Genomic DNA, 17448 nt, shown 5'->3' on the forward strand with positions numbered 1-17448 from the left:
TGGCCAGGCATGCAGGGTTTATGCATGCCTGGAGAGCTGGGAGTGTCACACAGCAGTTAAAATCCTGGGTTTCAGTGCCAGGTAAGCCTTGACTTAAACCTCAGCTCTGCCACCTCCCAACTGTTATGACCTTAACTTCCCTGTGCTTCACTTTCTTAAAGTATAAAGAGAGAATCACAGTGTTGGACTCATATGGTTATTGTAAGGAATCAATGGCACAATGCACGTAAGGCAGTGAAAGCACCACCTGACACAGAGGAAGCATCCAATTAATGCTTGTATTTTTGTTGTTGCTGCCTTCCAACCCATGCACCCTAGATTCCTTGAGGGGGATGGGAACAGCGGATTAACAGACAAAGCACTTTATCAAAAAAATCCTGCTTTGGGCAGGCCCGGTGGTGCACTGGAGAGTGCGCCGCTTGGGAGCGCGGTGGTGCTCCCACCGAGGGTTTGGATCCCATGTGGAGACCAGTTCCCGCTCACTGGCTGAGCGCGGTGCGGGCGCAACACCGAGGGTTGCGATCCCGTTACCGGTCAGTAAAAAAGAGACAAAAAGGAAAAAAAAAAAAAATCCTGCTTTTCTCTGCCTCTGGCTGCCTTGCCTTGTGATGCACAAACATTTTGCAAATGTGGCTATCTCCCATTCTCATAATTGCTGGATTCTCTCTGGAAAGCCATATTTCTTATATTCCTGCATAAAATAATCCTCATTACCTGCCAAACAAATGAAATGAATGCACATCAACCAAATTTTCATCATCAGTTTAGCTAGCAACTACTGAAAAGTAGAATTAATTATTCAAGTTGTACCTGGGAAAAGTTTCTCCAAGAGGATCTTTGCCAGTTAATATCACAATACAAGGCAGACCTTCTAAATCTTGATATGTCCGAGGGATCCATTCTTCTGGTTCATTTCCTCTCCAACTCTGTAGAAAGAAATCCATAGGAAAAAATTAAACCTCCTTATTTAAATTTCCACCTTTTTGAAGGTTTTCAGGTCCAGATTTTAAACACACCATGCTTCCAAATGACTTTCACTAAGTGTGTGTATGTATATGTATGTATATTTTAATTGCTACTAAAAAAGCATTCACAAGACTCTTCTATAAGAATTTGGCCTTTAGATAAAAAAATCTCAACAGGATAAAATAGGAGAACCTAGTATACCTTATGCATTGGCCACACAGGCCAAAGAAACACAATGTGAAATATCCCTCCAGTGATGCAAACTTTACAGAAATCCTAGCTAAACTACCTGATGCAAGGCACTTAAATATACTTTTGTCACATAATGGACAAAGTCTTGTGATTGGTTCACTGAAAAATTTTCAGTTGTGAATGACTCAGAAAAGAATCTCAGAACTCCATCAAAACACACATTTTCACCAAGAAAATAATGAGGTTAACCACCCCATGCTGGTCATTTTTCCTCTTTCTCACTTTATTGACTTCAAAAATAATTGACAATTATTGGCTTATGGCCTCCAAATAGTCTCTCATAGGAGGGCTAAAAATATAACCATACCTGGATCGAGACAAAAAAAAAAGCCTGTCCCTTGGAAGAGTAATGCAGTTTCCTCATGGTTTCACAAAGAATCTATTAAGCATTAATTTCTCATATGTATTAACAAATATATATACATATACACATGTATATCTTTAATAAATGGAACATCAATCTTGAAAACATGAATATATCAATGAAAAGAGAAAAAAATCCCAACAACTTTGAAAGATGTTCAAAAAGAAAGATCTTAGATTTTTCTGTCTAAAACAGAGAGAAAACAGACTATCTGTTAAGTAGATAAGGTGGTTTCTACTACTTTTCATTATGTGTGTAGCATCTAACAATGCTTTATAGCAGCCCTGGAGTTATTATAAGAAATGAACTGACATTTTCGATAATGCTTTTGGGAAAAAGGACTAACTAATGAGGTGCTACTCAATATACAATTTTATATCAAAATAGATTGGTATTTCCCTTGCTAAGCACAAAATATGATAAAAGGAAATCTACCAGGCAAGAGATAATATAATAAGGTTTGATCAATGATTTGTTGATATCTAGAAAAGGACCAATGAAGAAAAACTAGTCTTTAGAAATAAATATACACACGAGTACTTCACGCAAAATTTCTATAACAGGATAATTAGGGGTAAGCACAAAATTGAGATCATATAATGGGAGAAGCGGCATTGAGTTTTACTTGACTAGAGATAAAACGCACACCCATGCCATCCTGAAAATGGTAAAGGGGGGTGGTAACGTAGAAATAAACAGGTAAACCAAAATCCACCTGGCAGGAAGCAGTCTTGCTTAGGATGAGAACAACCCAACAGGATCTCATATTTCTACTCCCACACAAATAGAGTATAAAAAGGATGAGTTGATGGGATACAGTGGTTTTGAGAATATGAGACTCTCTTATGCATGCTTGGTGCGGCACTATTCATACAAATTAAGGGAGATATGGCCGCTTGAAGAAGTAATTACTTAAGACCCCTTTCGTGTGTGGCATGCTCTCAGCTCTCAGGACGGCTGCACAGACCGACCATCCTTTACAAGCCCCACGGGTGTTCTGACAAGCTAGGAGCCCAGTGAAGAACCTCAGGCCTTGATTGCAGTTTTCAAACAACCGCCCAGAGAAGTCAATTATTTAGGACCTGCTGATTCACACTGACTTAGTGACTGGCCCTTCTGAATAAGTGACCTAAGACTCTGTAAGTAGCTACACTTAATCAGTATGGATGGAGACCCAGAGAAGACCCTGCAGCCTCACATCCATTTAGACCATTTCCTGAACAGGTGTGCGAGATTGCACATAGCCAGGAGAATTGTTTGCCTTTCCAAATTCTTCATCATTAGCATTACTCAAATAGTCTCAAGCTCCATGTCTCTCAATGAGTTATTCTGTGAGAAGGGTTTCAGGAGTTGTTATTCATCCTAGGAATTCCACTGTAATGGAATTTAAAATTTTGAACTTATACCTATATATGAAATATAAATGTTACAACTACTAAATATAGAAGTTTCTATTTTTGGACAATTTTATTTGTTCCAGTTTATTGGGCTAATACAAGATATTTTGCATTTGATATTTGCATTTTGGGTTATTCAATTTAGGTTAGCTAACAGAATACAATAAAAAGGTTTACATTTGCAAAATAACTTATGAACACTAATTAATCATCCCAAAATTAGAGCTCTTAGAAATCATATAGTCCAACTCTCTCATTATGCAGATGGGAAAATGCAGCCCGCAGTGAAAATGCAAATCCCCCAAGACAACGTACTTTTCATAAAATTTGTGCAAAACTAGATTTTTCTTAACCCAGTTTAGCTCAGAATTTAGTGTGCAGGGTGAAGATACCATGTCAGTGTAACTGAGACATACAGTACCTCGCTCAGTTCCATATCTATATGTATGTGGGTTTTTGCTTAAATGCTTTCTAATGGCTAGGACACATTGGATTATAAAAGTCTCCAGAAAAAAAACTGAGCCAGGCATAAGGCAGGGAGTTACGTTAGTTGATTTAGGACTCTACTTCCCCCACCCCTATGCCTGACAGGAGGGGTAGGGGACTGGCAGGCAGTCACTGGCCATGCAGAGGGAGCTGTGAGGGGCTTGGTCATGCACTAAGTCCCTCTGGAAGAGGATGCCTGGCTACGTACCAGTCCAGCCAAAGCCTTGGGGCTGAGGGTCAAAACAAGTACAAAGAAACAAGTTGTTGAGGGCTCCACATGCAAGAGGCTAGGACTAGCTCTGTATGAGTACCGAAGACAAAACAATACTTTACCGGCTCTAGACATGAGCTGACAGATAGGCTAGATGGACAGAAAAGAATTAGTGAGTCAAAGAGACTTAAAGAGGTCCCCCACAGAGATCCGAGAGAACAGCTTACCTTTTCTTCTGAGAAAACAGATGGCCGAGGGCTAGATGCATCTTGAACAAGGTCAATAAACATGGGGTCAAATTGGGTCATCTCATTTTTTGCACCTGCAGTTGGAGAGCATGGAAGACCAACTGCATGCACATGCTAAAAAAGGGGCTCCACAGACTATACACTGCTTTCAATGAGGAAAGTGAATGTGTTCCTTAGTTTAGCCTTAACAAGGAGATCAAATTCAGACATGTACAAAAATCTATTAGGCCTCTGAGCCACCTATGCAGGATCCCTAGAAAACAGAAACGAATGGTATTTGGAAGGAGAAGTATCTGTCCATTGCTAACCTTTAATCGCGCCACAAAGTGAGCCGCAACATTGAGTTCAGAGGCCGGGTTCCCAAGGATGATCTCAAAGCGGTACTGCAGCCCCAGCTTGTCGCGCACCTCCTGCAGCCGCTCCTTGGCTAACATCGCCAGCTGCACTGAGGGTACCCTGATAATGAGCATGTGTCCCCTCCCACTTTTGTTTTTTCCTGGGGAGCCGATGAGGTCATCCATAATGCTGAGTGTTTCTGGTGTGCTGTGGTCTCGGAGTGGCGCCATGGTGGTGAGAGCCATCAGAGCCTCCGAGTACTGCTGGATGAGAAGGTAGCAGCGGACGACCATGCTGTGCAGCCTGGGGTACCTTCAACAGAACACAGGGAACTAGCACGCAGGCAGCAGGACCAGCTGGGATCAGCAAGGCCCGTGCAGTAAGGTGCAGACCAAGCATGGCGGGGAAGGGGTTACTGATCAGTGGTGGGGCTTTAGCTCTAGAATGATCCTGGATCCCATGTCACTGGAAGGAAAAGTTGAGCTTCCAAAGCTTGGGAGTCATAACCTGCAGACCAAGCATGGCGGGGAAGGGGTTACTGATCAGTGGTGGGGCTTTAGCTCTAGAATGACCCTGGATCCCATGTCACTGGAAGGAAAAGTTGAGCTTCCAAAGCTTGGGAGTCATAACCCGTTGGGATAGGCATAGCAAATTAAAGAGGTGTTGGGATAGTCTAGCGACCCTAGCTTCTCCAAGTGTGGCCTATGGGCCAGCACTCACTCAGCAGCAACACCTGGGAACTCAAATCCTCCCACCCCAGAGTTACTGAATCAGAATCTGCAGCTTATCAGGACTCCCAGGCAGTTTGTATGCACCTTAAATTTTGAGACGCACTGATCTAATCAGGTTAATTGTTGACAGGCATAATGGATAATCCCTGGATCTTAACCTCTTGGTGGCACTAGGTTAGAATGGTGGCATTACCAGCTTATTTCTCTGATGCTTAAGATAACAGTGAAGAAAACTGACACATTAATGTGATGTCTGTGGAGTATCAGACATAAAAGGGGTAATTATTATTACTAATTTGAGATCAGCCTCACAGATAGCAGTAACTTTACCTTCCCATAAACTGCCTTGGTGCTGGAAAAAACGTGGAGCTGACTGGAGAAATAGCACACCCTAGTGGTATAACCTCTCAACACCTGAGACCCTGCTGAGTCAAGGAAGCCGAACAAATCTGAGCCTGGCAGCAGCACCCCTCAGTACCATTCTCCCCGGCCTGGACTGCCAGGTAGGAGGATCACTTTGTTCAAATTGGCGCTTTTTACAGTTACAAAGCAGGTGAAAATCAATCTCTCACTTAGGTGCTATTCCTCAGAGAGACAGGCTTGATGACAAAATGGACAGAGGACCCAATTACAGGCATGAAGAGGTGCTAGTTGAGAGTAGTCATTGGCAAGGCAGAGCCCTGGGCCCCTGGCTGGCCAAGGCTTTCATGCAGCTTGGAATAATGAGGCTGAGTGTGTGCACTTTCTTCCTGGTTGCCAGCTAGTAGCACATGCAGCTGCCTAGCAGCAGGGCAGGCTAATGAGGTATTTCACCTTTGTTCCATTTTATAATTCTATTTAAAGTACAAGTGATCCACTGCCCTTGCACAGAAAAGCCCAGGGTTAAATACCAATTAGGGTCATCAAACAAATAGCTTGGTTCTAAAGTATTTTAGAGCTGAAAAGAACCAGAGATGCTCTGTATTCTAACCATTCTGCCTTTCATAGAAGGAGAATGAGTTCAGGGGCTGAGAGAAATTCGGCTACTTGTCCCAGATCATACAACCGGTCAGAGACAGAGCTGGGTCTAGATTTTATTCGGGCTTCTGACAATGGCTGCACACATTGCAAGGATTTGTAAGTTTGGGGAAAGTGAGGAAATCCTTCAGTTCAATCAATCCTGAGCCAGTCCCTTCAAGTTGTCCAAAAATCATAGCTATTATTAGCCTGGGATGAATGGGTTGGAGGGAGTAAGTGTAGATGATCTATGTTTAAAGCTTAATGTCTGTTGCTGGGCCACGTAGAAAACCTAAAGCTATAAAAAATGGTGACTTTGATATACAAGCATTTAAATTTCTCACTCTGAAAGAATTATGATGTTAGAAGTGAATAGTTTCCCCAATCTGTTATGTGTGCACTAAGCTATAATTGTAGTTTTGTGTTATAAAAATTGTAATAGAAGTTGATGGGAATATCCTTTAAAATACAGGTTATGAAACTCTGAATGATCTTACTGGAAAGAAAGATACGATCCCAGCCAGCAGATGGAATGGGTGGGTAGGAAAGCTTCAAGAGGAGACTCATGAGATGATTTTGGAAATTTAAGATCACATGTGCTGTGAAAGGATTAATGTCACTGTCAGTTAGGACTTCTCAAATGCAACAGCTGCAAAGATATAAAATCCTACTCTGAGCCTGCTCCCTTTCCTGACACAGCATAACTTGCTGGGTAGGAGGCATCTATCTGTCCTCTTTTTTATTTCCCTTTTTTTTGAAAAATTATAGAACAGGTTGTCAGACAGATGGTGTGTGATCAATTGGAGCTGGTTTGGAGAACTAGAGCTACTAAAAATTAGAGGCTGCCTTATAAAATAGAGCCCAATTGCCCCATCACTGGATGGTCAAACACAGAATATTATGGTAGATGGGAGGGAGGGAACTCTTTTCTTGTTAGGTAAATTCTAATGTCTCTACCTACTCTTCGAGTCTATGGTAAAAAGTCAGAAAGGAAAAAACTTTCAGAGTTTGACCTGGAACTGGGAATGAAAAGAAGGCAGAGAAGAGTCATGATCCTTTATGCCTAATGTCAGGGACTTAGTGGAGGGGCCCTAAGAAATGAATACACTTAAAAGATCTGATTGTTCCTTAATTTTCTCCAGCCTATACTCCAGATCTCTCATAGTAAAGTTTAGGTTTTTACCAAGTCATCTGAGGGTACTTGTCTGGGTTGGACAGAAGAGAAAAGAAAGAAAAATGTTAAAAGTCTGCAGTGTAGGGTGGGGGAGGCCAGACCTCAGAGGAGCGGCCTTTAAAAGTGAATTCCTCGCTGCCCATTTAATCTCCTGGTGGTCATAATGAAGCATGAGTAGGAGGCAATTCACAGCACGAAAAGTGGTGCCACGTCTCCCTTTGGGTCACTGTTTTCCTTTATTGGTCTTGGATGATCACATAAAACTCGTAAGGGGCTGGCAGTTTAGCTCACTTAGAGCGTGGTGCTGATAACACCAAGGTCACGGGTTCAGATCCCTGTACTGGCCAGCTGCAAAAACAAACAAAAAGCAAGCAGAAAAAAGAACCTCATAGGAGTAAAAGGTTATTTGAGTAAAGGCTGTTTTTATTCGACCTTTGAATGTCATCTGCAAGGACTCCATCAAATTCCCTGTGAAGGGACACAAAAGGCTTTTGGCTATTTTAGATCTGCAAGTACAGCTGTAGAAAAAGGCAGAAGTCCTCTTTACCTCTCCAAGAGCGTGTTCACCATTTTTTCGAAAGTCTCGTCACATCTCAGCAGTGGGCTTGTGATCCCCCACTGCAGAGACTTGCTGTACTCATTCAAACCGAAGTATAGCCTCTCCTCACAGCCCATGTCCTCCTGCTGCAAAACAGAGCAAAACCCAATGAGCACAAGATAGTCTGTCTTTTCTTCTAGGGGCAGAGGGGAAATGCCTGTAACAGGTTGTTTCCTGGAAGGTAAGAAAAAAAACCCCTGTGTTTTGTTACATAACCGTATACCAACTTGGCTACCATCTCTGAGGCACTAACTGAAAATTCTTTTCACTTCAAATGAACTTAATGTGTGACTAGAGGCATGTTGACACGCATCTTTAAGGCAGATGGTAACTACATGGACGGTTTGTTTTCTTTTTCTTTTATTTGGATACACAAGGGCAGACAGCGTCCACTCCTATACTTTCCCTGCTCAAAACATCTCTCCCTACTGACGTGCTATCCACAGAACTCTCTGTTGACAAACTCAGAACTCCTGCTACAGAAAACTTAACTTTTCTGACATCATTGAATGATGGCAACTCATTAAATCTTATCCTTTTAGAAACAATTTATTTTAAAAATGGAATATATACTTTTCTGCCTTCTTAAACAGAATACACAGTATGTAATCCACTCTCTTTGATGACTCAGTGTCTGGCTAGGCTAAGGCCTGGAATCCTCACAGCGCCAATTGTCTAGCTCTTAATCCTGTTTGTGACGCCAATTGTAAAGCTAGGTGACCACGCCAGTTGTGGTGCTCTTTTACCTGCTGGTAATCAGGCACCAACTGGGCCAGTTGTCTAGCTAAGGCTGGGTCTGGAGCCCACAGACCCCGCAAGCCCGTTCACAGACTGGGTCACAAACCCTTCACATGCCAGGCTGGGTCACCAGACTCCTTCACGCAGGTCTATGAGCTAGATAACTGGCCAAAAGGTCCTTGGAGCCATAGGTTGGAAAGCATGGCTGCACCGGGCAGACGGAGCTAGGTAACTGGCCAAAAGGTCCTTGGAGCCATAGGTTGGAAAGCATGGCTGCACCGGGCAGACACCCGAGGCCAACACCCTCCCACCTGCTTCACCAAACTCTCTCTCTAAAGAAGAACACAAGAATAGCAACAAAATTAAAAAGATACATTGGCACACATGCGCACTAACTCCACACACACACACACACACACACACACACACACACATTTGCATACAAAGAATGCCAAACCACACCCAGCTGGACCGGAGGCGAGGGCCCTGACCAAACTATTCTATTTTCCCAACACTCAGTCAACACTATGAAAATGAATAACTATTTTGGGATGTGATACAAGAATCCCTCAGAGGATCCTGAGATGTGTGACAAGCTGCTTGTCCTTAAACTAGGAAGCCCCAGAATATTAAATAGCATTTTGCGTTCGTGGATCTGTTTTTTCTTCATAATTTCCCTGCCTCTCTTCCACCTTAATTTTTTACAGTCATTTCTCGTTGTTCATGTTGTCTGTGTGTTTTAGTCTCACTTTTCTTATTTATTATGTATTGACATTTTAACTTAAACGTTCCAACTCATTTTATAAAGAAAATACGGATAGCTTTAAAAAGTATAAGATAAAAATAAGGTAATTAGAGGAAGAAAAAGCAGAAAAAAGAGAAATAAGATTGGACCAGGGATAAAGTTAGTACTCCCCAAAACACATGCCAGAAATTTCTGCACACTTTATTAGAAGTGGGCTACAAGTTTGGTTCTGAGCTTTTTAATAACCCATTTAAAGAGATAAGCAATTGTGTGATTTATAAGGTCCATAAGATTAAAGGAGGCCCCCAAAACCAGTGAACCTGCTTGTTGAATAGGGTTGTAATTGAGAGTAAATAGGCTTTACGAGCAATCAGAGAAAGTTCTTACAGATACTGGAGACTTGGAGCAGAGATTGAATGATGTCTATTTGAAAGGCTAAGAAGCCTTTGCTTATTTCCTTCTCGGTTTAGCTGTGTTCTGGATAGCTGTGTCAAATAAGTCATTTCAGGGGGAAAAAACATCCTTCCTGTACGTGTTCCTCTATGTCTGGCCGCAGGCACATGGTTATTTGGAAAAACTTTAGCTTGTACTTGGTCTTCACATTTCCTTCTCCCCCTTGGCCCCTGTTTCTTTGGGAAAATATCAAATCCTATTCCGAGCCTGGTCCTTTTCCTGACGCAGCATTATCACTTGCTGAATAGAATACATCCACCTGTCCCCATTTTTCTTTCTTTCTTTTTTCTTAGCAAAATTATAGGACAGGCTGTTAAATGGATGGCCTGTGATCAATTGGAGCCAGTATAAGTTTTGAGAACTAGAGCTACTAAAAATCAGAATTAGAAATGAATAGTTTCCCCAATCAGTTATATCTGCATTAAAAGTAAGTATAGTTGTGTATTACAAAAGTTGTCAAAGAAGTGAATGGCATCATCCTTTATACCAGGAGTTATGAAATGGAATGACTTTACTGTAATGACACATTCCAAGTATCATAAATCATATGACTTATTGAATCACCATTTCTTTGGGGGAAAATGTCCCTTCTCACAAAGAAAAAAACACTTCCCCCTCCCAGAGTCCTGCCATCAGTGACCCTCCCTCACAGCTGTCCCTGTGCTTTCACTGCACTCTCTGCTGTCCTTCCAGCTGAATTCTGCTCTCCTGATGCTGTTCCCTGGAGGTCACCAAGAACTCCTGAGGCCAAATCCAGCAGCATTTCCTTGTCAGTCCTTGGCCTCTCTGCCCTCTCCACAATTCTCTTCATTATTTTCTTCCATGACTTTATCTGCACCAGGTGCTTCAGTAATCACTGTTTTTGAAAAAATATTTCAAATCTATGTCGTAAAGCCCCAGTCCAAACTCCAAGTTTGCGCTTACGGTTGAGTGCTCACCTCGGTCTTACCCAAGGTCAGTCTCATCTGCCCTCCACAAATCAAACTTCTTCTCGACTTGTTTTGCCCAACTAAAGGCATCACCTCCAAAATTTTTCTGGCTCTTTCCTTTCCCCGGATAAACAAATCCTAGAAAACTTACCATGTCTCTCCTACCCTTTTTATTGCCGGGGCCATTATTCTGATTCAGATATTTGTTAATTCTAACCTGAATTATCAGAAAAGCCAGTGGCTAATCTTACACTTCTAATGACCTTGACTTAGCCTCTAGATTGAATGAGCTCCTTTAAAATGCAGCCTCTCGGTGGCTACTAAAGCTGACCAGCAATTTCACTCCCAGATGCAGACCCAACAGAAATGCATGTATATGTTTACTAAAAGATGTGCCTAATGTTATAGCAGCACCATCTGAAATAAATGAAATAGGATGGGTAAACGAATTGTAGTGGAGTCACACAATGTTATATATTTATAGCAATAAGAATGTATGTTTTACGATTCATGAAAAATACAGATGAATCTTATAATGTATGTTGAGCAATAAAAGTCAGATACAAAAGAGCGCATAGTGCATAATTTCATTTACATAAAATTCAAAACTGGACAAAACGAATCTATGGTATAGGAGGCCAGAACAGTGTTACCCTTTAGTGGTGCTTGGAAAGACACAGGATTTCTGAGGTAGTGGTCATGTTCTGTTTCTTGATCTGGGTGCTGGTTCCATGAGTGTGTTCAGTTTGTAAAAATTCATCAAGCTAAACATTTATAGTGTTAATATATATAAAAAAGAAATATGTATATTCTACTAATACTATATACCCTTGCTAAAAAATCCTTAATGCCTGTGTAATACGTGTAAACTTTGCCAGCTTGGCATGCAAAGCCTCCATATGTATATTATTTCAGGTGTCTTTTGCATCCTATTAAGTGTTCTCTGAAAGACGCCTGCTGTTTCCTCCTCTGTGGCCCTGCACATGCTGCCTACTGCCAGAAGTACCTGTCCCCCCACAACTGCCACCTCCGTCTGCCTGGGCATACCTCTCTTTCAAGGGCCATCCTCAGTGCTCTCTCCTGTATGTAGCCTTCCTTGATCCTCTTAGATGGATGTGGCTTCTCCCTCAGTTCAACTCCCAGAGAGTTCTGATGCTTTGAAATTGCCTTATTCTACTTTGGTTAATAGTGACTGAGATACCTACTTTCCTTTCTCCTCTAAACCATGAGTCCTCTGCATGTCCTTTGAAAGATCCAACACAAGTCCGCAAGTGCTTGATAATACTTTCTGAATTAAATTACTTTACTTTTTCCAATTCTTCCTGTAGGACACTGGCTTCAGGATAATTAAAGGAGGCTAATCATTAGGAGCTTCTCCCGATGTGTAAAGTTCTCGTAAGTTAGAGTCAACATTTTTTCCTTTTCTCTATGTTGATCTCAATTTCATAGGGATGATTTTTTAAAACCTTCCACTATGGAGGTGTTTAATAACTCTCTGCCCCTCAATTATTTTGAATAAATCTCCGGTATCATATCTTTAATCCATAAATACTTTACTAGGTATTTCTAAGATAAGAACCCTTTTAAAAAATATAACCACAATGCCATTATTATAACTAAAAAAATAACCATAATCATAGGAATGACTTTTAAAGAAAACTATTTTAAGCCTGGCTCTCTATTACTTCATGTCAGAAGATAAAGGGCAGAAGTTATTGTCCTTCCTATCACTGATGTGATCCCTTCTGGAAAAAGACTGAACAAACAAGGTAAATTAGGATAATTCTCTTCCCTCCCACCTCAACAATATACTGAAACTTAATATGTAGTAGGGGAAATATCTGTTGGATTAGAAAATAATTTTTCCTTTAATTCATCTTGCTGGCAATCCTATTCTGTCCCAGAGCAGCTCAGAAGATACTTGGGCAGCCCCCAGGCTCACCCTGTACATTAAGAGGCAAAGGGGCTGGGGCAGCTCCTTCTCTCACCTTGAACTTGACCACCCAATGCATGAATGGAGCTGGCATGGACAAGATACCAAGGAAGCAAGAGCTCAAGGCCATCCCTATGTGAGAGTGACACGCTGAGACAGCTTTCATAAGGGAGGTCTGTTGGTGGCAACACTATTCAAGGACCTGAGCTTACTGACGGCAAACAACCACCAATGCTCGAAAATAAGAGCTCAAAGTAAGGAAAAACTTACCTGCTCATGACAGAATGAGATGCACTGGGTTGAGAAATAAATGTTATTCTTATGTAAGACTCTTCTGTTTTGTTTTTTTTTTACTTAAACATGTTTATTTTTACATATCCAGTACGTTCAGAATTTTTAAATGAAAGATCCATTGCTTAATGGCTAATCGTTATTATTTTTATGAAACTCATTTCTTTGGTAGTATATTTAGCATGCAGTTTATAGAGATGGCTACTGTCAACATATTCATTGCTGCTACCAAGTTCTTTAACAGGGCCATCCTCCCCTGTTTCAATCAGAAGACTGTGAGAACTGATTAAAAGGAAAAATCCAGTTGCTGGGGGAACATGAGAATAATTAACAGTGATATAGATCAGTCAGACAAAAACATCACAAAGAGGCCATCCAGAGGACAATGAAACTTCAAGGCCTCAGAGTGAAATTAATCACTTAAAGGCACAAAGACAATCCAGAATATTGATGAAGGTCTCAGATAACATCACATTTTTTTGGAAAAACTATATAGGATGGATAATTTCGCATCTATGTGATACCTAAAAAGAACCACCTAATCAGATTTACATGGGACACTATTCACTAGTTTTTAGTCTTATAATAATCGTGATTATATGGAATTTTTGGAAGATAAAACATTATGTTAGATTTTTGAACTCTTGTGCTGTATCATACAAAACCATTACTGTATTCTGTTATGAGATTCTGGCCAGGGGAACAGAGAATATGACTTTGTATCAGAGAGTAGGCGGGAGACTCACCCCGGTATCCAGCTGTATCCAGTGAACCTCATTGCTAGAGCTGATTCGGGACTGTTGGGTCTGCAGAGTGTACGGGAAGGAGCTGACCTGGAGTACCAGGAGGTTGAAAGCTTCCAGAACTTCTCTGCAATTAATGACTCTGTCAGCCAATCCATGACTGGGTTCACCATGTGACAAAGAGCCCGAAATGACACTGCAGAAACATTGAGAGTCACGTTTATAATTCCTCATTTCACGAATTAGATGCAGAAGCAAATACCAACATGGAGACAGTGTTTCAGTTCTTATTTTTCCTGCTCTTTTAAATTGGGAACAGGAGTAGAAACAACCAAAATATCATTTGGAAGAGAAAAATTTACACTCCTTCTTAATCCTTTTCAGACAGATTTTAGGAATTATTTTTCTCCTTTTTATTTTGTCCCTGATATACCTCAGTGTAACCTCAGTTACCCAGGCCAAGGATATTTAAAGGATATTTAAACCATGGTTTTAACATGGATCACTTTACTTTGAAAGCTCACCTGAGTAAGGGGGCTTCTTTATCAAAATGTGGTGCTTATAGCCCCAAATAGCAACTGTGTTAACACCACTCTCCTTCCTCCCCTAGGCTGCTAGACTGTGAGGGGCGACGAAGCCTCCTGCCCCATTCCCCATGACCAAGGCTTTCATCTCTGAATCTTTTTCACTTCTGTTCAATTTGGATGTGCCAGGTTGCCATGCAGCCTCAAAACCACGTTTTTTGTTTTTGTTTTTGTTTTGTCAAAGAAATAATCTCAATGCTCTGGGGAATTAAATACAGAGAGATCCAATGTGTATCCTCAGGAATATTACCTGAAACTTTCAAAGACAAGGTGCATAAGGTCAGTGAGCTACTTCTGCTCACGGAACACTAGCAATAACCAAACAGAAGTAGAAAAAATTTCTTCTCCCTCTCTTCCTTTCTTCTGAATCTAGTAAGTCATGCAAGATCTTATTTATACCTCTGTATGGCTCTAGATTTCAGATTACAGAGTATCAAACACTTTCTAGCTTCTGAACAAGTGCTTTTCCCATTCCAACATTTCTACCACAAACCAAAAGACTTCCAGTGTCTCCTGGAGAAAAGAAAATCTACAAATGCTTGAGGATGCCCCAAACTTCTGTCTCCCTACAACCATGATGTGTAAAACTTGATACCTATTTGCACCCCCTTTTAAAGGACTTGCCTTTTTAGTCCATTGAAGTAAAGACAGCACCTCCCGCACAGTTACCATAATCTGATCTGGGAGCACAACTGGCTCCCTCATTCCACGTTTACTGTTTTTTTCATTAATAAATCCACCCAAGAAATATGACATTTTCTTGTTTAAACTGGAAAACTGGGGAAGGGTTCAGATCTGCTCTCAGATCATTAAAATGGCATCTCAGCTATTAAAGGGAAGAGGGAAGAGAGAAAGGCAAGGAAAAGGAGAGGAAGGAAGAGAAGCAAAGGGAAAAAGACAAGACGGTAAAAAAGGAGGAGGAATGCACAGGGTAGCGTGTCTCCCTTTTGGAAGCTCATTCACCTCCACCTCCTTGTGGCCGCCCTTTCTCTGAAGCCGCTGAGTTCCACAATGCTCTTAAGACACTGTTTTTAACAAGAATTTCTAAATTCATCCATAGTATAATTAAAATAAAATCACCATTAAATTGGTACGAAAAGTTGAGGAAGCAAGGAAAGGGTAGGAAAAAAACACCAGTAAGAAGATGCCAACTGTTACGGTCCCTGGGCTTTCACGTCGTCACGTTTAGAAGACTGCATTATGTGACAAGTGCTGCTGTAGAAGAAATACTGTGTTTGCTCACGCTGAAGCAATCACCTCGTTAGTTCCACATGGGAGTTGTCATGAACGAGCACAAACAGCGTGTACGGGTTCTGTTTCACCCTCCTCATAAAAACTTCAAACTTGGTTTGAATCTCGTTGTCCAGACGAACAACATATTTCTCTGCTCTCTGATGAGCTGTCCCGTTTTCCTCCAGACCCAAGTCTACAAGGACACCTGCCAAGAAGAAAAAAGGATTTATCTTTTTACACTTTTATCCACACACACACACACACACATATACATATACACAAAATAAACTTAAGTTCAGTGTTGAGTAATACTAGGTACTGACTGTATACAGAGATCTATAAAAGCAGATACTTTTTCTTTTTCAGATTTCCCACCACAATTTTGAGGAGGAAATACCAGATTTTCTTTTCTCCACCACACCCCATCACACCTCCGTACCTGACCTAGGGAATGTTCTGATATGTAAAGTGCTCTGCTAATGGCTATTGCAGGCCTCTTGGAAAAAAATGAGTTTTGGGCTACGGCTCTTGACTGAATTAATATAATGGCATAAACCTTCCTTTATCTAGCAACCTTTATTTAACCCCAAATTTAGCAACAAAACATATATAATTAAGAGTTGACTACATTTCAAAACAAATAAAGACCAATTGTATGCCTTTGACAGGTCAATTCCATGCATGCCCTTAATGAAAAACAAAGTTCCAGGAACCTAAGAGGTCATTCGCTTTGATATAATGTGACACATCAGTCCATAAGTACACAGCCAGCGGGCTGTGCAGTGATGAAGTTGGGTGAAGAGCAGGCACATCAGAGGAACTTGATTATTTTATTTCTAACTGGGCATTTTTAGCAGATCATCCTTACCTTTAAATTTTGTTTTAGACTTGCTTTTATTTTAAAGTTTTGTTTCTTTCCTGGTTATGAAAGTGATAGATACTCATCTTGGAAAAACTGGAAAGTATAGAGATATATTAAAAAAGAAAAATGTATCCACAATTATTTAATTCAAAATAAGATGCTTATTTTTTGTGCTTTCCTTCTTGTGTTTTTTCTGTGCATGTTGTGCTTCCTGGCTCACAATTTGTAATTGTATATGCTGATTTTTTTTTCACTTATGATTGTAAAGTAAGAAACAAAATTATCATTATTTATTAATAATACTTGTTTATGTCTGTATAGAAAATATACTAGACTCCATAGATAAATCAATTAAATTAATAAGAATTTAGTTAAGTTGATGAATTCAAAATCAATTTACAAAAATTAGTTGCATTTTTATATACCAACAGGAAATGCTTAGGAAATATATATATTTAAAAATTTATAGTAATATCAAAAAATTAACTATCTAGGAATAAATCTTACAAAGTATCTATAGACCCTTATGGACAAAATGATTAAACTACAAGTATTAATGATATTAAAGAAAAGCTATATAGAACTATATCATAAAATATAGTTAAAATTAAATTCTCCCCAAATTTATCTAGAAATTCAATGTAATTCCAATTAAAATTAAAAATTTTTTTACTTGAATATTTGTTTTTTAAAAGTATATGCAGAGAAAACGACCAAAAATAGTTAAGACAGACCTGAAGTAAAAAAAGGTGGGAAAGGGGCCGGCCCGGTGGCGCACTGGATAGTGCGCTGCTTGGGAAGCGCAGCGGCGCTCCCCCCCGCGGGTTTGGATCCCACATACAGACCGGTTCCCGCTCACTGGCTGAGCGAGGCGCGGGAGCAACACTGAGGGTTGCAATCCCGTTGCCGGTCCCCGGTCCGGTACGGTCCGGTACAGGGGCAACACTGAGGGTTGCGATCAGTTGCCGGACACGGAAAAAGACAAAAGACAGAAAAAAAAAAAAAAGGTGGGAAAGATGTGCCTCACTGGAAATTAAGAATTAGAGTAAGAATTAGTAAAACAAAGTGGTTTTGGCATAGGGTAGAACCTAGAAACAGACCCCCATGCATATGGAAACTATTTATGATAAAGCTTGCACTGCAGATCAGTGGCAAAAGGATGGGCTTTTCAATAAATG

The 17448-nt window shown here is 40.6% G+C and overlaps 1 protein-coding gene across 1 annotated transcript in view; it reads right to left on the reverse strand.

The window, feature by feature from the left end:
* GREB1L (growth regulation by estrogen in breast cancer-like) overlaps positions 1-15613 on the reverse strand; it is a gene marked incomplete at its 5' end in the record, with an annotated part of 36143 nt that extends 20530 nt beyond the window's left edge. Inside the window, 5 exons of the mRNA XM_008588519.1 lie at positions 811-926; positions 4233-4572; positions 7709-7845; positions 13595-13787; positions 15433-15613. Coding sequence (XP_008586741.1) covers positions 811-926; positions 4233-4572; positions 7709-7845; positions 13595-13787; positions 15433-15613 — 967 coding nt within the window. The remainder of the gene's footprint in view (positions 1-810; positions 927-4232; positions 4573-7708; positions 7846-13594; positions 13788-15432) is intronic.
* Between the last annotated feature and the right edge of the window lie 1835 nt (positions 15614-17448).

Source organism: Galeopterus variegatus, unplaced genomic scaffold (assembly GCF_000696425.1).
Source record: "Galeopterus variegatus unplaced genomic scaffold, G_variegatus-3.0.2 Scaffold4872, whole genome shotgun sequence".
NCBI classification, from domain to species: Eukaryota; Metazoa; Chordata; class Mammalia; order Dermoptera; family Cynocephalidae; genus Galeopterus; species Galeopterus variegatus.